Source organism: Myotis brandtii, unplaced genomic scaffold (genome assembly GCF_000412655.1).
Source record: "Myotis brandtii unplaced genomic scaffold, ASM41265v1 scaffold320, whole genome shotgun sequence".
Taxonomy (NCBI): domain Eukaryota; kingdom Metazoa; phylum Chordata; class Mammalia; order Chiroptera; family Vespertilionidae; genus Myotis; species Myotis brandtii.
In genome coordinates, this window is record NW_005362270.1 from 2258605 (window position 1) to 2282032 (window position 23428).

A 23428-nucleotide genomic window follows, 5' to 3' on the forward strand; every position below is an offset into this window, starting at 1 on the left:
CAAAAGTATCTGATTAACTCATCAATAGATTTCCAAGTGTAGGCAGAGTAACTGATTAGCTTATCAATAGATTTCCGAGTGTAGGCAGAGTAACTGATTAACAATAATCAACAACGATCTACATAACTATCTAAGGAATTAAGGGAACTAAGGTGGGGATGCTTCAACTATTATTACCTAAATTAACTGAGTGGTTCCTAGATTAACTGGGTGGTGCACAGCCCTGAACTTTGCTAGGACTTTCAATGGCTACTAGCTTTTGGGGGGGGTCTCTGTCTAAACTCAGCTAGTGAAGACAATGAATGGACTCCGGCAAGAGAGGATGGGGCTGACACCCTTACTTTCTTTGGGCGAACACTGAGGATCTACTGCGTGCAAAAGATACCAATGAGATGGAGTTCCAGCCTCAGAAACTCACCCTCCGAGGCTATGGACATGGCTAGGCCGCAGTACAGAGTGATCCTGAGTGTTGCAGTGAGAGGTAAGCCCTTGGGGCCCTTGACCCAGAGATTTGAGAGCTGACAGTTGTTGCTGAAGTGGTGGGAGTAGCAGAGAGAGAGAGTCCTCGGAGACCAGACCAGGCTGGAGTGGGAACACCTACACAGGGACTCTGTGTTGTAAAAGCACTTTTCAGGGAGGATACTTTAATAATGATTCCGAGGGAATTTCAGAGAAACGGGAGTGGGGGTGGGGAGCTGGTTTAGGATGGAGCTGTTGGGGAGGAGAAGGAAGAGGTCAGAACTTTCAAGAACTGTCATCTGGCTGGTAGAGGGGACTGAGGGGGTAGAAGCACGGGAGGTGGGAGCTCTTGCCTTAAACACAGGCTGGTTCTGCTCACAGTCACACTAAGACACAGATGGTAAAAATAAACACTTCCAAGTTGCAGGACCGCCAGGAGTGGGTGGCGAAGGGGAAGACGAGGCAGCACATTAGAGCAGTGGTTCTCAACCTTCCTAATGCCGCGACCCTTTAATACAGTTCCTCATGTTGTGGTGACCCCCAACCATAAAATTATTTTTGTTGCTACTTCATAACTGTAATTTTGCTACTGTTAGGAATCGTAATGTAAATATCTGATATGCAGGATGTATTTTCATTGTTACAAATTGAACATAATTAAAGCATAGTGATTAATCACAAAAACAATATGTAATTATATATGTGTTTTCCGATGGTCTTAGGCGACCCCTGTGAAAGGGTCTTTCGACCCCCAAAGGGGTCGCGACCCACAGATTGAGAACTGCTGCATTAGAGGAAGGCAGTTCTGCCCTAGGTTTCAGGCTGGAGAGCCCTCTGAGGGAGAGAAGACGGAGGGCATAGGTGAGTGACCATCCTGGTAGCCAGGAGTGAACATTTGAGAGCAGGCACGGGCAGGTGTTTGCACCGGAGTGAGTCTGACTACTCTTACCCCTGGATAAATTGAAATCGTGAAGGCATCAGAGTTGTGGTGGGGCTCTTAAAAGTTTGACGTACAATAATAGTATTTACAAGAAGCAGCCAGGGAATTATTTATGATAAATCCTTTCTAAAAGGAGAACTTTAAGATAGCAGAACATCTAGTAAAAATTGCAAATGTCAAGCAGGTTAATTTTAACATCTATTCCACAAACCTTTACTGAGTGCCTACTGTGTACCAGGCCCTCTTCAAGGACCTAGGGCCGTGGTCGGCAAACTGTGGCTCTCGAGCCACATGCGGCTCTTTGGCCCCTTGAGTGTGGCTCTTCCTAAGCCTTAGGAGTATCCTAATTAAGTTAATAACAATGTACCTACCTATATAGTTTAAGTCTAAAAAATTTGGCTCTCAAAAGAAATTTCAGTCGTTGTACTGTTGATATTTGGCTCTGTTGTCTAATGAGTTTGCCGACCACTGACCTAGGGTGACAGGAATGAACAAGAGAACCGATCACTTGCTTTAGACATTTCACCTGGAGCTACTTAACCTGCAGAGGCTGGGTATGGGTCTTAAATTGTCTAACTTTATTCTGTTGCCGTGTTCTCTTTCATTGGCTAGTAGCTCCACTTGCCTCATAAATAATCAGAAAATACCATCTATGCATGTTAGGCATAGATATGGACATTAGGTAGCAGAAAGACCAATGTTGTGGCAACGCTAACATGGACGGGATGGCCAGTAGTCGATCGGACTTTAGAGAACACTTTCTTTAACTTTACAATGTAGAGATGAGGAGTTGACAGTCAGGGAGGAAAGGGGACTTGCGTAATCTCACAAAGTGAGTGTTGGAGTTGAGAGCAGGGCCCTTGAGTTTTCAATGGGATGGCGGCGGAGGGCTTGAGGGTGCCTAGCAAACGGACATCTTGATAGGAGAGGCTTCCAAAGAGGAAGTAAGGGGGCGGGGGTTAACCTGAGTAATGAAGCTTCACTCTTAGGCCCTCCTCTGTCACCAGGGCCCTGGAAGCCCCCTGTTTTGCTCTGAGCCTCAGTTTCCCCAGCTGTAGAGTGAGAGGATTGGACTGAGGTCCCTTTTTAGTGTTAGCATGTTAGGATGGATGTTGCTCCCCCAAAAAGGTGGTCAGAATACAGAGTCAGCAGAGCAGGATAGGAAATAGCCTTTCACCTCTTTACAGCGAATTGATCACCCATAACCTGTTGCCAGGCTTTCCCTCAGGGAATGGGAGCCACATTTCCTGCCGCTCACCTGCTATTTTTGTATACTTTCCTTCTTTCAGTCGTTTACCAAGTTGTGGCCCTGCTCTGTGCTAGTGATCATTCTAATGCCAATCCAGTCTAGTAGGAATTATGGTTCTAATTCTAGATCCCCCCCAATCCTGTAGTAGTGTCCCTGGGCACATCTATCACTGCTTATCACACTGCCTTGCCACCAGCCCATCCACAGTCCACTGTGTTGTATTATGTCTGCATTGGACTAGGTCAGTGATGGCGAACCTTTTGAGCTCAGTGTGTCAGCATTTTGAAAACCCTAACTTAACTCTGGTGCCGTGTCACATATAGAAATTTTGTGGGCGGGGGGAAAAAAAGGACACATATGTAATACCCTTTGTAATACTTTTAGCAAAAAAAACAAATAAAAATTAAAAAAAGATAAAAATAAATAAAAAAAAGAAATTTTTTGATATTTGCAACCATAGTAAAACAAAGATTTGTATTTTTGATATTTATTTTATATATTTAAATGCCATTTAACAAAGAAAAATCAACCAAAAAAATGAGTTCTCATGTCACCTCTGACACGCGTGTCATAGGTTCGCCATCACTGGACTAGGATCTCCTCAATCTTAAGGCTTCTCAGTACAGTCCCCTCTCTGATGTCTGCACATGCTCAGTTCATCCTCGTGTGTCCTCTTTCCCTCTGCTTTCTCTTGATCTCTCACCCTAGTGTGGACACATATGTCCCGGTCATTTCTTGCTTTGAAATAGTTTCTGATGTGCACCTCTTTCTTTCCATTAGCATTCTCACCACTCACAGTCCAGGCCCTTTATCAATTATTTATCTCAATGATCTCCTTCAACTCTCTCTGTTCATATCCTATACATTCTTAAGAGATCTAGCTCAAATGTCCTTTTGTTGATGAGGAAAGAAATAACTTCTTTCCTCCTCTGAACACCCAGTGTGCTTTGTCCCCTATTACGATGTCTGCTTCAGTGTGCCTGTCATTTTACTCAGCAGTTCATGCATGCCAGCGCTGCTCCTTCCAGGCTATAGGGTTCAGCTTGTCTTTATGTCTCCCACATATTTGAGGAAGGTACTGAGCCTCTGGCAGGAGTTCATTACATATTTGTTGAATTGTGTGTCTATGAAATAAAAGAATCAATAAGTATTTGAGTATACAGATGGTCCACAACTTATAATGGTTAGGCTTGCGATTTTTTTTTTTGTCTTTACGATGGTGCAAAAGCAATGTTCACTCAGTACAAACTGTACCAGGGATTTTGAATTTTGATCTTTTCCTGGGCTAGTGATCTGCAATATGTTACTCTCTCATGATGCTGGGCAGTGGCAGGGAGCAGTGGCTCCTGTCAGCCAAGCAATCATGATGGTAAGCCACCCATAGTCTACAGTGTACTGTGTTGCCAGCATTTTTTGGATATTATATTTTGTGTTTTGACATTCCATCATGTCTACAAAAATGTCTACCTGTGTCTCCTACTTCTGGTGAGGAGAAGAGGAAGACAGTTACTCGTGAGATGAAACTCAAGATAATTGCCCCACTGTAGGGAGTTTAATGTGGATGGGAGGGGTAGAAAGAACTACATTTTTTTGAAGCTCTAGTCTATGCTTGTTCTTTATTCCCATTGCAGGGCATCTGTGCAGAGAGAGTAAGGCAGAGCAGGGGGGTATAAGTCTCATTTTACAGGTGAAGAACTGCAAGTTAATTGACTTGTCCAGAATCACACAGCTAGGCCAGTGGTCGGCAAACTCATTAGTCAACAGAGCCAAATATCAACAGTACAACGATTGAAATTTCTTTTGAGAGCCAAATTTTTTTAAACTTAAACTATATAGGTAGGTACATTGTTATTAACTTAATTAGAGTACTCCTAAGGCTTAGGAAGAGCCACACTCAAGGGGCCAAAGAGCCGCATGTGGCTCGCGAGCCGCAGTTTGCTGACCACGGATAGGTGAATGCTGAAGTCAGGATTTGAGCCCAGGTTTTCTGCATCCAGTTCTTTGGTTTAATTCATTCACTTTACTTTAAAAGCAGTAGTTTATCAGTGACCTCACATCTGTCCGAGGTCTCAATGCCACAGATCTTTAGTCTTGGTTCCCATTCTGAATGTTGATTCCAGAGAACAGCGTTTTCCAGGAAGGGAAGTAGAAGTAAAATCTGGCCAAGTTTCTCTAGCCTTTGCTCAAATTTTGGGACTTAGTTTGACCCTTTGTAGACTTATAATATCATTAGATATTGTATTAGTCAGCTAGGGCTGCCGTAACAAAATACCACAGACTTGGTGGCTTAAAAAACAGAAACGTATGTCTCACTGTTCTGGAGGCTAGAAACTCCATGGTCAAGGTGCTTGCAAGGTAGACTTTCTTCTGAGGCCTCTTCTTTTGGCTTGTGGGTGGCTGGCACCTCTCTGTGTGCTCACATGCCCACTTGCTGAGCCCTGGGGTGTCTGTGGTGTCTCTTCTCATAAGAGCACTAATCTCCAACCAGCCTTATGACCTCATTTAACTGTAAGCACTTCCTTAGAGGCCCAGTCTCCAAATACAGCCACCATGGGTGGTGGTTAGGGCTTCAACATATGAATTTGCCGGGGGAGGGGGGGTGGTTTAAAAATGTTTGATGCATTTTTATATTAGGTGGATTTTAAACGTATTTATTACAATCTTCTGGTGGTTTAGTCAATGTTAGTGTTTTGGGAATTGGCCTGATTCCTTTCCCTTTTGTTCTCTTGTCATATTGGGATTGTGTTCTTTTCTTTAGTCCTGTCTATGGATCTTTGCCTAGCCCACAGGGAACTTCTATTGCATTTGGATTTTGCTGTTTTATTTGACCATTTTTATTTTAGTGCAGCTTTTAGTGTACTGACTGTTTTATCATGCATGATACTCATTTTGTGCCTAGTAGGCCATTTTACGCCTATATCAGAATGTAGTCATTCATTACATGTTTGCTGAAGGCCCACTGTATGAGGGTCATTGGACTTGATGGACTACAGCCACGCGTGGGAATGGGTAGCACTCTGTCTAGCAGAACCGCACACAGAAAAGATGATCTGAACTGAGCAGATTTGGGGCACAAGTAAGGCCACTCTCTCTCTTTCTCATAAAAATGGATACAGCAGGGAAGGATTGTTATGTTGTCATCTATAAGCCATTATGGACATTGTCGAGTAGTTTGTAATCTAGAATGTGCTTTCTAGCCTTGAAGTTTCTATGGATAAGCTTCGGCTGGAGATCTCTTTTGGGAAGTGCTTGTTTACTTAGGACTGTCAGTCAGATGCTCAAGCAGAATGCCAGCATCCCCTTGAGGAGTGGACCATTTTCAAGCTCCATATTATATCTACAGTTATTTTGCAAACATACGTTCTTACCAGATCAACAGCGGAAATTATTTTGGAGCTTGGGTTGGAGTGAGAGAGGTACACTTGGTTGGGCGTGGGGAGTGAGGAGCTAAGGGCCCCAGGTTTGAGACATAGAGGGGTGAGATGATGGATGGAGAGAGGGGAGGAAGAGCCACCAAATAGAGCCAGACAGAAGCAGGCCCAGCTCCCCCTGAAGTTGCTCTACCTCGGGACCTTTCTCTCATGACAATTAGATTGTTCTGCAGTTCGACATGTAATTTGAGCAAAGGCACTAGAGGTCTGAAAGGAAAAAGCTAAGCAGAGCAGAGGGTGGTAAGGACATTGGAGTAAGACCTGGGTTGGAATCCTGGTTCTTCTACTTACTATTTGTGTGACTACTAGCTAGTCACCGAGCCTCACTTTTCCGATCTGGGAAATATAATTGGTTGGTGGGGATACACAGCCTACTTCCGAGGTTGCTGGGAATCCGTAGGGGCTTTTGGGGTACACTGGCTCACATCAGAATCCCTTTATAGCCCTGCAGACTGCAACCACATGGCCCAGGGAGGCCTGCTGTTCTACAAAATTAAGCAAAGTAAATTGGTAACTCTGGATTTACTTAGCTAGTGATTAAATAACAGTTTAGTTAACAGGCTATTAATGGTCCCCAGGTGTTGGCAATTCTGAGTATTTGCTTTTGAGAGCAGTTGTATAATTTCTTCTGGTACTTTAATAAAGTTGTTTTTTTAACAGAAAAGATTATAATGTAACGAATGATGCTCTCAGGAGCTATTTGGGGGAGGATTAAATGATATACTGCATATTAAACACTTAGTGTAGGGTCTAACTCACCTTGTAAGGTTCAATAAAAGTTATCTGCTGTTATTACAGTTATTAGAGACTCAACTGGCCACACTTAGGGCAAGATCTTTTGGTGAATTTAGACCCCCCATGAGCCCACCACCACCTGGTGGCAGCTAGTGGTACTGCACACATTGTGAGGAAGAATTAAATTGCATGTAGTTTGAATTCCACCAAATAGTATAACAGGGACTTTGTTCAGAGTGTGGCTCATTTGCCTCAGAACTGGAATTCATATATCATTAAACAATGAAGTGACACTTTTCACCTCCACAGTTGGCACAGATTTTTAAAAAATGTTAACAGCAAGAGTAAATAAAGCATGGAAACAGACATACTCGTGTGTTAATAGTAGGAATGTAAATTGGTGCACCATTTCTGGAGGACAGATGGTGATGTAACAAAAGTCTTCAGTGTTTGCATCTTTTGTGGCAACTATTCCTCCCCTAGGGACTTATCTTGAAGAAATAAAGAAAAAAATATGAAATATAAATATTTATAAATATATATCATATATTTATAAAAATACTAGAGGCCCGATGCACGAAATTCATGCAAGAGTAGGCCTTCGCAGCCCCGGCTGCCTTGACCACCCTTGCAGCCCCGGCTTCGTCCGGAAGGTCATCTGGAAGGTCGTCCAGATAGCCATTCTGCTGTTTGGCCATTTGGTCGATTTGCATATTTCACTTTTATTATTATAGATAAAGAACATTACATATAATAGAACAAAACAGGGAACAATAACTTTTTAATTTGTGAATCAGATTCTCAATCCTATGGCAGTGATTCTTAAAATGTGTGGGGGTGCCCTAGCTGGTTTGGCTCAGTGGATAGAGCGTCAGCCTGCAGACTGAAGGTTCCTGTGTTTGATTCTGGTAAGGGCACATGCCTGGGTTGCGAGCTCAATCCCTAGTGGGGGCTTGCAGGAAGCAGCCTATCAATGATTCTCTCTCATCATTGATGTTTCTCTCTCTCCCTCTCCCTTCCTCTCTAAAATCAATAAAAGTATATTTAAAAAACCAAAAAAGTGTGGGTACATGAGGAAAAGTAGGCATTTTGATGTCTTGGGGCAGAGGAGTTAGGATGGGGGATCAGATCAGAATCTACTCTGGGAGCTGTTTAAGAATATTCAGCATACTTATTGATTTCCTAATAAAAACTATAGAAAGTAAAGTTAGTCACAAACACCTTGGTGGAGAGAGATGATGCAGAAGAGATGTAGGAGATGTGTGTTAATAAATTTCAGTTTGGGGAACAAATTTACAGGAAGCAGGAATATTGATGAAGACAAAAAATTAATTCTGGGTCTTTGGGGAAGAAGGAGCCTGGATTAGGTAATTTTAGGAACAGTAGAGCAATATAATCGAAGGCCTGGGAATTTAGGGGTGCAGGGACACATCTGCAAAGATAAATTTCCCCTTATTTTAGTTTTGCCCTAGACCAGAGGGCCAAGCTACTATTGACATGTATCTAGACCTCTTCATTTCTGATACTGGATGTGCCCACAATGAATGTGAGACAGGGTACCTGGTATGTGGAGACACTGATCACGGTACTACTTCATCTAATCTTAATTTTTGGGAGGAGGTGGTGCCATAGTGGGAGGCCCTGGTCAGCTTCCATTGCCTTCACGTAAAGGCCACACTCCTTGGCCTCAATCTCAAGGCTCTCTGATTTGACCAAATCTCCAGCCTCAGGTTTAATAGATTTCAGCTAGTCACTTCTACAGTAATTTCTCCCCAGGCATAGTGTGTGAATAGCTGGCTTGTAAAAGTGTGATTTTAGCGTACCATAAATTTAAAGGCCACAGCCTTTTCCCCCTAACTTTACTTTTTTTTATACTGATTTTTAGAGTGAGAGGAAGGGAGAGGGATAGAGAGATAGAAACATCAATGAGAGAGAAACATCACCAATCAGCTGCCTCCTGCACACTCCCTGCTGGGGACGAGCCCACAACCCAGGCGTGTGCCCTGACCTGGAATTGACCTTTAGGAGCATGGGACGATGCTCAACCACCTGAGCCACACAGGTCAGGCGGGTTAGTCAGTTTTAAATGGACTATATCATCACTGTCTTGATCATTTGTATGAAATGTCCAGAAAAAAAAGAAAGAAAAAGAGAGGTATTGGGCTCAATCTCTAAGTGCCCGGGCCCTTTTGCCTCTGAAACGATATACATTATTTACATAGGATTGTACACTTTTATTTTATTTTATTTTCAAATATATTTTATTGATTTTTTTACAGAGAGGAAGGGAGAGGGATAGAGAGTTAGAAACATCGATGAGAGAAACATCAATCAGCTGCCTCCTGCACACCTTCTATTGGGTATGTGCCTACAACCAAGGTACATGCCCTTGGCCGGAATTGAACCTGGGACCTTTGAGTCTGCAGGCTGACGCTCTATCCACTGAGCCAAACCGGTTAGGGCTAGGATTGTACACTTTTAAACATGGCTTTTAGACCTTAAGAATCACAGACTCCACGCCCTCATTTTAAAGATGAAGAAACTGAGGTTCCTCTAGGACAGTGGTTCTCAACCTTCCTAATGCACTCCCTGCTGGGGACGAGCCCACAACCCAGGCGTGTGCCCTGACCTGGAATTGACCTTTAGGAGCATGGGACGATGCTCAACCACCTGAGCCACACAGGTCAGGCGGGTTAGTCAGTTTTAAATGGACTATATCATCACTGTCTTGATGCTTTTCTGTTCCACTGAAAAATCAGACTTGGAGAACAGGAGGACTGGGACATATTGGTCCTTTCACTAATGGGAACATGCTTTATTGCTGCATTCATTGTTGCTTAGGGACATTCTTACCATAATGTATTTGAGAGATTAATTTTGTAGGGAACTTCCTGTGAGATGTGAGAAAAGTGCGAGGTCAAAAAACACAGAGTTTCGGCAGAATAAGACCTTTACTAAGCACCTATTGTGTGAAAGATGCTGGCTCTGCACTGAGGAGGGTGGCATGATGACCTAAGGGAGTCATGATTGAGTAATTTGGAGTCACCAAAGGAAAGAGCCCAAGAAATAGTTGTGAAGTGATAATAAGAACACCAGACTCTTCAAATTCATAGAAGATTGCTTATGAGGGACTGAAGGTGGGGAGTGGGGGGAAAAGGGGAGATGTTGGACAAAGGGTACAAAGTAGTGGTTATATAGGATGAATAACTTAAGAGATCTGGTATGTAGGCATGAAGACTATAGTTAATAATACTGTATTGAACATTGGATACATGCTAAGAGAGTAGATTTCAAGTGTTCTCATCACACACAAAAAAGGTAACTGTAAGGACATATGTTAATTAGCCTGAATGTAGTAATCATTTTACTTATGTATATATATATCAAAATAAATTTATGTATGTTAAATATAATTTTTATTAAAAATGAAAAGGTATGTAGACTTTAATAATAATGGAGAAAAATGTAATATTTTGACTTTTTAAAATAATATATAATTGGTAACTCTTATTATAATATGTGAACAAAGATGTTAGAGGAATATTGCATAATAAAAATGGCTATTTACTATGTTAAGGAAAAAAAAAGAATACCAAACTATTAGGACAGTCTAGGTTCTTGACTTCTCAAGTTGCCATCTTTGTGATGTTGGGCAATCCATTTCACTTTACTGGCCCTTAGTTCCTTGATTGAAAAGAAGGATAAAGAAAATGTGATATATATGACATAAATAATACATACATCACACATATACACAATATATACACAATATATGTGAGATATGTATATAAATATATAATGAAATATTATTCAACTACAAAGAAAGGAAATTATGCCATTTGTGGCAACATGCATGGGCCTTGAGGGCATTATGCTAAGTGAAATAAGTCAAACAGAGAAAGACAAATAATGTGTAATCTCACTTGTATTTGGAATCTTTAAAAAGGAACAAATTCATCGGTACAGAGAACAGATTGGCGGTTGCAAGAGGTAGAGGGTGGGCAAAATGGGTGAAGATGGTCAAAAGGTACAAACTTCCAGTTATAAAATAGTTAAGTCCTAGGCATATAATGTACAGCATGGTGATTATCATTAGTAATACTGTATTGGTTATTTGAAAGTTGCTAAGAGAGTAGATCTTCAAAGTTCTCATTATAAGAAAAAAATTGTGACTATGTGGTTTAATGGATGTTAACTAGACTTATTGTGGTGATTTTGCTCTCTATATAGCAAATCATTATGTTGTACACCTGAAAGTAATAAATGGTTTATATTAATTATATCTTAATAAAAATTCATTAATGGATAGATGGATAAAAGAGATGTGCTATATCCATAATATCATTTGGCAGTAAAAAGGAATGAAGTATTGATACATGCTACAGGGTAGATATACATTGAGTACATTATGTTAAGTCAGTGATTTTCAACCAGTGTGCTATAAGAATTTATTTTATTTTATTGATTTTTTACAGAGAGGAAGGGAGAAGGATAGAGAGTTAGAAACATCGATGAGAGAGAAACATCGATCAGCTGCCTCCTGCACACTCCCCACTGGGGATGTGCCTGCAACCAAAGTATATGCCCTTGACCGGAATCGAACCTGGGACCCTTGAGTCCACAGGCCAATGCTCTATCCACGGAGCCAAACTGGTTAGGGCAAGAATTTTTAAAACATGCAATACCTAACCATTTAGTCAGGGGCACGGACTGCTTTTCCCTTAGCTTATCAAATTTAAAAAATGACAACAGCCAACACAACAAGAGCTGTCCAGAGTTAAAGAAATAAAAATTTTACCTATGTCTGTCAGATTGTCAAAAAATACATTTTTTGGCGTGCCACAGGATTTTAGTAATTAGTTTATGTTTGTCATGAGATGAAAAAGTTTGGAAATCACTGTGGTAAGTGAAAGAAGCCAGTCACAAAAGACCTCATATTGTATGATTCTATTTGTATGAAATGTCCAGAAAAAAAAGAAAGAAAAAAAAGAGAGGTATTGGGCTCAGTCTCTAAGTGCCCGGGCCCTTTCACCTCTGAAACGATATAAATTATTTGCATAGGATTGTACACTTTTATTTTATTTTATTTTTAAATATATTTTTACAGAGAGGAAGGGAGAGGGATAGAGAGTTAGAAACATCGATGAGAGAGAAACATCAATAAGCTGCCTCCTGCACACCTTTTATTGGGTATGTGCCTACAACCAAGGTACATGCCCTTGGCCGGAATCGAACCTGGGACCCTTGAGTCCGCAGGCCGATGCTCTATCCACTGAGCCAAACCGGTTAGGGCTAGGATTGTACACTTTTAAACATGGCTTGTAGACCTTAAGAATCACAGACTCCACGCCCTCATTTTAAAGATGAAGAAACTGAGGTTCCTCTAGGACAGTGGTTCTCAACCTTCCTAATGCCGCGACCCTTTAATACAGTTCTTCATGTTGTGGTGACCCCCAATTTCATTGTTACAAATTGAACATAATTAAAGCATAGTGATTAATCACAAAAACAATATGTAATTATATATGTGTTTTCCGATGGTCTTAGGCGACCCCTGTGAAAGGGTCGTTCGACCCCCAAAGGGGCCGCGACCCACAGGTTGAGAACCGCTGCTCTAGGAGGTTGGCTGTATCCAAGGTCACAGACATAGTGATGGAAATGCCAGGTGTTTTGGGTGATTTCTTGGTGGTTCTGAAATCTTGATAGTGTTTACATGAGCTCTTATATTTGGTTACACAGTGGCTTCTCGGTCTTCAGCTGTGACAAAACTTTGAGAAAGCTGTTTAGTTGAAAAGCTGCCTAACATTCTGAATTCGGGGGATAATCAGTGTCCTCACATGAAGCAGGAATAGATAAGTTAACAAATTAGAGTTCCATATTGAAGTTCCATAACGGATGTCCAACTTTTATATTTCTGCTGATATTCTCAGAATGGCCAAGGCCTCCAACACAGGACCTACTCGAACATCTATGAAGTACTAAAACCCCACTCCGAGTAAACTTCTGTTTTCCTGAGACTGCCCTAAGTCAACATTAGCAGAAAAGAAAGGAGTGCTGTGTTTCAGACAAGGGGGTCAAGTCAGGGATTAGCTTTAAGTGATTTGCTGACATTTTTATTCCTGGCATTCGTAATGATTGTTTCCTCCTTCCCTTTACAGGATAGCTAACGGCCAGGAGAAATAGAGTGGAAAATGCAAAACAACGAAATTATAAAACCTGCCAAATACTTCTCAGAATTGGAAAAGAGCATCCTGCTTGCTTTGGTCGAAAAGTACAAGTATGTGCTGGAATGTAAGAAAAGTGATGCGCGAACTATTGCCCTCAAGCAACGGACCTGGCAGGCGCTGGCCCACGAGTACAACTCTCAGCCCAGCGTGTCACTGCGGGATTTCAAGCAGCTGAAGAAGTGCTGGGAGAACATCAAGGCTCGGACGAAAAAAATTATGGCCCATGAAAGGAGAGAGAAAGTGAAACGCAGCGTCAGCCCACTTCTGAGTAGCCACGTGCTGGGGAAGGAGAAGATCGCCAGCATGCTGCCTGAGCAGCTCTACTTCCTGCAGAGCCCTCCCGAGGAAGAGCCCGAGTACCACCCTGATGCCGCCGCCCAAGGTATGGTATGGCCCTGAACTCGGCTTGCATGTTCTCGCTGGGTACCTGTTCGACGTGTGAATTTTAAAATCCCGAATTCTAAGGGACTTGATAAAAAAGAAACTTGCATATCAAACCTGAGTTTCCCAATTCAAAGTCTCCCATGTATGTAGAACATTCAAGTCACATAGTCCATAAAAACAAAAGTACTTGTTTATATCCTTGTACTATCTCTCTTATCGCTATTGTTACTTAAGAATAAGGAAAACGAAGGGGCTACATGAATATAGTTGTCATTAATGAAGTACTTTAGTTGCTCATCTTAACCTATCTCAGATATATTGAAGTGGATTTGTTCGAAGGTTTATTTCATTCATTCGATCTTTTTTTTTTTTCAAAGAAGTGCTTCTTGAGGACCGATAATGTGCAAAGCACTGCATTAAGTCATGCAAAAGGCCACATTAAAAGAGTGAACTATTTCAGACTTAATTCAAGTTGTGAGACTAATAGAGCAAATACCCATTTAGCATTCACCCAGATTAAAAAACAGCATTTCCACCCACTATTATATTGTGATCTACAGTTTTGGTTTGCGGCACTCCTGGTAACTTGAGGAATTCTGGGAAAAAATTATGTTCTTTTTAATATATTTTCTTTGAAAAGATAAACATGTTATATAGCAGTGATGGCGAACCTTTTGAGCTCAGCGTGTCAGCATTTTGAAAAACCCTAACTTAACTCTGGTGCCGTGTCACATATAGAAATTTTTTGATATTTGCAACCATAGTAAAACAAAGACTTTTGATATTTATTTTATATATTTAAATGCCATTTAACAAAGAAAAATCAACCAAAAAAATGAGTTCGCGTGTCACCTCTGACACGCATGTCATAGGTTCACCATCACTGTTATATAGAGTTCTTCAGGAAGGAAAAGATGTCATATAATCAAAGAAGTAATGATAGTATGTCATAGCTTTAAAAGGTTGGAATTAAGGGGCTATTGAAATGTCTCCAGGCAAGAAGAGGGTGAGAGAATGCAATAATTCCTGCCTCTTTTAAGATAAGAATGGCTAGTTTATAAGAAGATTCATTGTACTTTGCACAAGACACACTTAATAATTTCTGGGAAGATGAGAAGGCTGCTCATAAGGTGTGCTAAAGACACAGCAACAGGAACCTCTGATTTGTGGCTTGCAGGATGAGAAATTCACTTATTAGTGTCCCCAGAGTAGTTTGAGCTCTGAGGGACTAGTTAATTAAGAGTCAGAGTGTTATCCATGTAGGGTGAAAAAGATAATAACCAAGTGAACTGAATAACACGTTTTGATTAGCACTTTTTTTCCCCCTGTAGGCAGATTATCCTGAGAACTTAAGTTACAACCAAAAGTTTGCTTGCTGCCCTAGCTGCAAGCCATAGGGTTATGGCTCTGTGGATAGAGTGTTGGCTTGGAGACTGAAGGGTCCCAGGTTCAACTCCAGTCAAGGGCATATGCCTGGGTTGCAGGCTCGATCCCCTGTAGGGTACGTGCAGGAGGTAGCTGATAAATGATTCTCTCTAATTATTGATGTTTCCATCCCTCTCCCTTCCTCTCTTAAATCAATAAAAATATATTTTAAAAAAAGTTTGCTTGCTGATTATCTGACCAAGGTTAAGTCCAGGAAGCCAGTTGAGCAAGCACAGTAGTTAATGTCATGCGCATCATGCATCATTTTCCAGTTATAGGAGCCCTGTGTCTGAATTTTGATTCTTGAGTCCTAAGCCACAGTACCTTCCAGCAAACAGTGTTTATGTGGACACCTGTCAGCTCTCTGTTTTGCCCCTTCTCGTTGCTGCTTCTGTAGGGATGAGGCCCACTGCTAATAGACAGTGCCCTTGTTTTCGAGATGTTTGTAGCTTCAGCCAGCTACTCTCCATCTTGCTGACCTTGGAGCCATTCTGTTCCTGTGAGGCAGTGAAGGGACTGGTGCTGGGGTGGGAGGGAAGGAGGTGAATCAGCAGGGCTACTTTTCAAATTATTTATGTTCCTGGGAGATGTTACCTAGGAAGGTGCTGGTGTGGACTGCTGTAGTTCACTTTGCAAATTTTTGATCTGTATTATTGTGTATTGATTTCAAGGATTGTTCTAAGAGGACAGTCTCATTCCCCCCCATTTTCAAATTTTAGGGTAGGATCTAGAAAGTTCATAAGTGTTTTTCTCTTTCTTTTTGGAGGAAATGATATAATTCATGTATTCATAAACACAATTGATAAGTTTCCAGCAAGAAGGGGATAAATATGGACTCTCAGTGTCCTTCCTGTCATGACATTTGGTAGACACCAACTTGTAAAAGAGATTGATATTAAATTGGATGTTTGTACATATATGGCACATGAGACTTCTCTTTTTGCTGGTGATTATTAAAGTATAGCCAAATGCTACCTGTTCCTGTCTCCAGGTCAAATTTGTAGTATGGCAGAGAACCATGGTGCTTTGTTAGTTGGGAAGTGTGTCCAAAGTAATCCGTTAACACAAGTAGATAAGGTACTGGAACTCTTTCTATACATTAAAACAGCTTTGGTGTTACCCAACTCATTTTGCATTTAATTTACTTTTAGGAAATAAAAAGAAAACTGAACTTGTCAATCATTCCTTCTGGGTCCTGGTGGGAAAAAGGTTGAAAATATGCAATAGGGTTATGGCTCTCATTACATCTTGTGTATTTTGACACATGGAGTGTGTATGTGTGCATGTGTGCATATGTATGTGTTTTACTTTAGTTAGTATCTCTTACATTGTGCTGTCCAATACAATAGTTATAAGTCACATGAGGCTAGTAAACCCTTGAAATGGGGGTAGACCGAATTGAGACATGCTATAAATATACACCCTGTATCTTGAAGACTTAGTACCAAAAAAAAGATGTAAAATCTCTTACTAATAATTTTTATAACAATTACATGTTGAAATGCTAATATTTTAGAAATGTGGGACTTAAAAATATTTTACTATAATTAGTTTCACCTCCTTTAATGTGGTATGAGAATTTAAAATCACATATGTAGCTTATATTATATTTCTATAGAGCAGCACTGTTTTAGCACATTGCAGAGTACCTGTTGCAGAATTAGGCACTGAGAGAATTGTGGGACTTTATTAACCAAGATGGAGCCTTACAGTATTCCACTAGAGGCCTCCCTTCAACAATTTTTTGTGTGTGAGATAATTTCACCTTTGTCATCTTCATCACTGTACCCAGGATAGTATTAGCTTTGTCAATGACTTTCTTGAATGTACATCTGTATTTGAACTCAGTAGTGTTAAAATGTAAGTTTAACACTTAATGTATTTTAAAAAAACCTGTATTCTCCCCTTAAATATGTTAAAACACTTTGTATTCTCTACATCTGTATTTGAACCCTTAGTGTTAAAATGTAAGTTTAACACTTAATGTATTTAAAAAAACCCCATATTCTCCCCTTAAATATGTTAAAACACTTTGTATTCTGTAGATTTATATTTGATAATTTGGCTTTGATACTTATCTTCCATTTTAAGTTAAGTGAGATTATCTTTGGGGAACATGTTTGCAGAACAAACTAAGGGAAACCACAAAATATGCTGGAAGTGGTCAGCAGGGTAGGATGACAAATGTCAAATATATTTAAGCAAACTAAGCGTTCAGATAGTATTTAGATATCTTAAGAGAACTTACAGTTAATTTCACATGCTGTTATTTATAATAAAGCTATATTTGAATAATGCAGACATGGGTACTCAAAGCTGTAATTAACACAAAAACATTCCTTAATGAATTCCACTCTTACCACTATTTACTCCAACTTTGTTCTTCTGGGGTAAGAACTCAAGTATAGGGTACTGGATTATATTGCCACTCATGGCACACTGGCATCACTGGTCTGGGAAAAGCCCACTTTTGGGGTTACTTATATGTTTATTCACCATTCAGCACTTTCCTTCTCTTCTCCTATCCCTTCATCATCTAATGTGTTCTCTCACATGTTCGTGAAAGCATGCATTGCCGTTTTGTGCACATATTTTTCCTCATTTAAATAGATTAGAAATTGTGCTATAGATGCCATTTTTCTCTTAGAATAATGTTTTTAAGATCCATTCCCACTGCAGCATGTCAGTCTGATTTGTTTTCTTAGTTGATGCATAATATTACATATTGTGCATCTATCACCTTTTATTTATTCATTCTCCCAGTCAGTCCTGTTTCCTTTGTTGTGTTGAGAAGAGCTGGTGTTTGGCCTGAACACAGTTTCCTTCCCATTCTTTTACTGCCATAGTAGGCTTTTCCTGCTGGTATTAAATTCACTCGAGTTGCCCAAATGAAAGAATGCTCCCTTGACTGTGTTCTCTGGTCCCAGGGAAGCCTTTAGGCCTTCATATCCATTTTGCACAAGATTGAGTTGTTTTCTGCTTCGGGTGGCTTTGTTTTACCTGGGAGAGAGATTACATGGTGTGTGTTTGCCGTTCCCAGGGTAGCCTTTTTCCAATTAAGAGAAGATTCTCCCCATCTGAACACTAGCTTTCATTCATGGGAGCTAATATTTGTGTGAGAGTTAATTAACTACTTCATCAGGCTTCTCTAGTTTTAGGCCCCCGCTCCTGCTAGAGTCTTCTCAAGAGGCCTGGCTTTCTTTTTTCTTTAAAATATGTATGTTAGCACACATTTAAGCTAAATAAGGATTGTTGTAACATACTGTCATTTCTGTGCTCCCAGACATGAACATACTGTCTTCATGTTCACAGCTCTAGAGAGAGATTTGGAGATCAAAATTTGGAATATACATCTACATTCTTAATAATAGATAGTTTTGTAGTGAATACAGTGCGGAGGCTGCATTTCAAGATACATAAGTGATCAGCTGAGCAAGTGAAGTAGTGAGAGGCTAGGTGTTGTGCTAGTTGAGCTTGGATTTTGGAATGGTGAAGCCATGGATTGGAATCCTGGTCTTTCAACTAGCCACTTTGGAGGTTGTGTTTGATGTTCTGTAATAATACCTCCTTCAGTGGGTTGTTGTAAGGATTAAATGAGGTAATGCCTGTAAAACACTAGCATAGTGCCTGAGAATAGTACCTGCTGACATCATCATCATCATCATCATCATCATCATCATCTCCCTAAAGCCTAGAATTGTTGAGATAAAAATGAGCATTTAGATAATGGGAGAGAGGAGTGATTGTGAGGGCATAAACTCGGGAGTATCCTCCGGAATGAAATCAAAGAGAAAAGAGGCTAAAGGTACCAAAAAATATCTGTGTCCAGTCTTCAAAGAAGGTACTTTCAGATCTAAGACTAGAAAGGAAACGGATGAGGTAATTCACTTCACAGTTGATGCTCATATCTGAGGGACCTATTCTTAGTGTCCCATTGCTTTGTCCTGAGCCTCGGCTCTTTCCACCTAGCTGTGCTGTGTGGGAGCCAGTTCGTCCCCCACACATTTCTTACAGGCCCAGCAGTGTCCTGGGCCCTGTGCTGGCTTCTTTATGAGGATGAATAAAAGCTAGTCTCTTTGTTCAAAGTATTCTAGTTAAAGCTTCAGCTTGAACAAGTGCTCTGCCAGACATAGGCTCAGGAGGCAGTGGCAGCATGAAGGAAGGACCTCTGGTGGAGGCCGGGGCCATTGGACTTGGGAAAGATTCCTAGGGAGACATTTTCATTATCTCTGCATGATATAGAAGTATTCCTTTTATATATATATGTATTTCAGAGAAGAAGGGAGAGGGAGAGAGAGATAGAAACATCAATGATGAGAGAGAAGCAGTGATTGGCTGCCTCCTGCACGCTCCCCATTGGGGTCAAGCCCGGACCCGGGCATGTGTGCTGACTGGGAATCAAACTGTCAGTGACCTCCTGGTTCATAGGTCGACGCTCAACCCATGAGCCACACCAGCCGGGCCAGAAGTACTCTTTTTAACCTTCTCTTTCAAAAGTAAAATTTTTATCTTTTCTTTAACCTTAATTAGGGACTAGTTATGCTTGTTACCCAACCCCTTGTAGTGAAATGATTTAAACAGTAGCCATTTTCCTTTTACCAACAGAGTATTGTGAGTTCCCCCATTAGCCATTAACATGTACAGCATCCTATCTTCTGGAATAATGGAGTGGACATAATAATGTAATCAACTCTTGTGAATAAATAGATAGTATTTTTCTCCAAGGAGACAATTCTCATGATTGAAAGTGTAAAACTTCCCAAGAAAGCCTTGGGAAGACTCCATGGGTTAGTGGTTTCCTTATTGAAACTCCCTAATTCATACTAATGTCATTGCCCTATAAAAATAGTGGTGTCAACGTGGCACCACCGAAAATGGCATAATTTTGTATCATATGCTTTTTCCCCCTTTTGTTCAAGGCTTCAGACAGTAAATATTTACCAGGTACCCACTGTGTACCAGGTAAAGTCATTGGTCTCAATGATAAAAGACATAAATAAAGCATGGTCCCAAAATAATACTAGTACAAGGTATGCAAAACACAGACTTTATTCTTGTATTAATCTTTAATAATTATTGTATTATTTTCTGTATGAACAACTGTAAACCTACTTTTGCCGCACCCCATATGTGTTAAGTGCTGTAACAGAAGAGTAAGTGTAGGGAAAGGAGAGAGCTCAGGGTTCTCAGAGCAAGTGGCATTGATCCTGAGAGAAGTAGGAGTTGGGGGGAGGTTGAAAAAGGGGGAATGGAGTAAGAGTGTGTGTTTGAGTGAGTTGGGGGGCGGAGGGACGGATAATCCAACTTCAGGTTGAAGGAACAGTGAGTCAGAATAGTGAAGAAAAGCATGGCCTTTAAGAATGTGAGTAGTTTGTGGTAATTGAAGGGTGCACAGGATATTTTGAAGAGTAAGAAAAGAAGATAAAGGAAGGTTAGAACCAGATTATAAGGGTTACTTAGGGTAGATTGAAAACAGCCAAAGAGAAGAACCTCGGGGGAGTATTAAAAGGTTAGAGGTGGGTGGAACAAGAGTCTGAGTCCCGAAAGGAGACTTGAGAAGAAGCAATCAGTGAGGAAGTTGTAGAAAATTTAGGAGAGGGTGATGGTTTAGAAGCTAATAGAGGGGAAGACATTTCAAAAAGTATGTCAAGTGCTAGGGAGAGGTTACCTAAGCAGGACATTGACAAGGGTCTTTGGATCTGAATATTTACCCCCAGGCGGCAGTGTTAGAAGTAACTGCCAGATATAGATCGAAGGAAGCTAAGCCAGGGAGGATAGGCTCATTTTGCAAGAAGGAACATTAATGAGATAACTACCCAGGGGAAAGGTAGTGACCAGGAAACAGAGCGATGACACCCTTTTGGACTTGGAACACGTGTTCATGGCTGGATGAGGAATTGAGCAAAGGAGATCAGACTGAGGGAGAACTTAAGCTCAAAACCCACTGTTGGCCTTGTACTGTGGTTTTCTGCTCTTTCAGAGTTGTGCACACTTCAGTTTAGAACTTACATCAACATAACAGGATCATCGATTCTTGATTTAGCTCAGTCTCTGACCCTGTTCCCACAGTCTGCAGTTCTAGAAATGACATGATGAAACACCTTATTATTACTTCTTAAGGGAAAATTGCTTTGGATTTATGGGTTTTTAAAACGTCAGGTGTGGCAAGGGTACGTGTAGACATGCAGGCCAAAGCAGATGCTATTTCAGATACATCCTGTACTGGGGGACCCTGTCTTTGAAATAGGATGATTTGCTCTCTGCCTGTAAAATCTTTGAACATATGTTTTCTGCTACTGTTTTTCAGAATCATTTGCTGTTTCAAATAGAGAACTGTGCGATGATGAGAAAGAGTTCATACATTTTCCAGTATGTGAGGGGACCTCTCAACCTGAACCCTCGTGTTCAGCTGTCAGAATAACAGCCAATAAAAACTACAGGAGCAAAACCTCTCAGGAAGGTGCTTTAAAAAAGATGCATGAGGAAGAACACCATCAACAAATGTCCATCTTACAACTGCAGCTGATACAAATGAATGAGGTGCATGTGGCCAAAATCCAGCAGATAGAGCGAGAGTGTGAGATGGCAGAGGAGGAACACAGGATAAAAATGGAAGTTCTCAATAAAAAGAAGATGTATTGGGAAAGAAAACTACAAACTTTTACCAAGGAATGGCCTGTTTCCTCATTTAACCGGCCCTTTCCCAATTCACCCTGAGACTGTGAGGGTGGCTCCCTTGTGGTTTTGATCTGTATTGGCAAAGAAAGTCTGGAACATGAACTTGCGGTCAGTCACCTGTAACAGAGCTACAACTAGGAAACGTAGAGTGGTAGTAGTCACTTATTTAAGAATACGTTCAGGTAAACAGCTGCACCCTCTGTACCCCTTCCGTGGCCAAGAAGCTGTTATAGTCTTCAGAAAATTATCACTATGAGTGCTATCATTCTGAATGTAATGTCTCTTAATTAGAATTCATACAAGAACCCTGTGTGAGTGTTGTATTTTTTTTTAAATCCAATGCAAGTGTGACTATAAAGGAGTGTGGCAGCTGATTTCTTTTTCTTTTCTTTTCTTTTTTTTTTTACCAGACAGTAGAACTTTTCTGTCCCAATGATGCCCTCCCATTGAACGTGGCTGTCCCAGGAGGCCCCACGTCTCTCCAAGTGGTGAAGCTGTCGCTCAGCACTTGCTAGAGGTCTTTAGGGAACCTCCATGAGAGCTGCAGCAACTCGTTCATTTTCCAGTCGTATCCTCTGAGTGTGGACTTCCTGATTTTATTTTATTGTATTACTTTATTTTATTTTTAAATATATTTTTATCGATTTCAGAGAGGAAGGGAGAGGGAGGGAGAGATAGAAACCCCAATGATGAGAGAGAATCATTGATCGGCCGCCTTCCACATGCCCCCACTGGGGATCAAGCCTGCAACTCAGGCATATGTCATGACTGGGAATCGAACCTTGACCCCCTGGTTCAACCACTGAGCCATGCCAGCTGGGTGACTTTCTGATTTTAAACAGCCCAGCAAGTGGAAGGATATTTCCTGATGTGGCTCCTCCACTGCTTTTTACCTTTTTTTTTTTTTGCCTTTTACTTTTTAAGGTCTTTCCCCAAAGAGGAGTTCAAATAATGTCGCCAACAAAGGGAGCACGGTTGGAACTAAGAATGTAGTAGCTACTTTGAGGGAGAAATTTTGTTTAGATTTCTACATCCTGTCATGTTTGTTTTATTAAAAGAAAAGACTTGCAATTTTATAGTCACACTGTGTATGTTCTTTAAAGGTGCTGCCTCCCCCACTGTGTGCCAGGTTTGGCCTTCCCTCTGTAGTTTTCCCCCGATGTTGTACTACTGAGTTAATGGTTGCCCTTGTTTCTAATCTTTAGCCACCTTAGGATCCTTCCCTCAGCGTGCTCCTGGTGCTAGCTAATAGTGATGCTACATAGTTTACATTACACAGTTAGCATTGGGCTTTTAAGGACCCATTATCAACTTATTTGGAAATATGGATTGATAAATGGATATTTTGGTTGAGCTGTGATATGGCTTCTCCTGCAGCCTAGTGTTAAAAACAGCCCTGAGAGTTGGGCACAGCAGTAGCTGGCAGAAGGGAAGTGACAGTTACGGCTGGTCAGCAGCTTCTGAGAATGAGATTTCAAGGCCGTGGGTTGGGGAGGGAGAAATAGGTATGGCAGAGGCTGTAGAGGGAGTGTAGGACTAGGAGTCAGGGCCTGAATTCTGAGCTTGGTTCTGCCTCAAGTGCTCTGGGACCTTGGGTAACTCCTTTTAATCCTTGACTCTGGTCTTTCCACTCCATAAAGCAAGGGAGTTGGTCTAGATAATGTTTAGAATTTGCTACAACTCCTTGACTACAGGGTGGTCTGTACAGTGTTAGATGGGTACTGCTAACATCATAATTGTCCCAGGGCATGGGTCAATAGTTTACTGCATTGGCTAAGCTTCCCGCCCTCATAATTTTGGAATTTGGGTCTTAGGGACTGTAAGTTCAGTAAGGTACACAAATACTTGTTATTTATGAACTGCATGAAATAAATGGGTTTCAATTCATTTTATACATTAT

The 23428-nt window shown here is 41.0% G+C and overlaps 1 protein-coding gene across 1 annotated transcript; it reads left to right on the forward strand.

The window, feature by feature from the left end:
• Nucleotides 1–320: 320 nt before the first annotated feature.
• Nucleotides 321–21833, forward strand: MSANTD3 (Myb/SANT-like DNA-binding domain containing 3). Its single transcript, XM_005870666.2, has 3 exons — nt 321–481; nt 12973–13423; nt 21158–21833. The coding sequence occupies exons 2-3, from the start codon at nt 13006–13008 to the stop codon at nt 21565–21567; spliced, it is 828 nt and encodes a 275-aa protein (XP_005870728.1). The 5' UTR covers nt 321–481; nt 12973–13005; the 3' UTR covers nt 21568–21833.
• The last annotated feature ends 1595 nt before the right edge of the window (nt 21834–23428 follow it).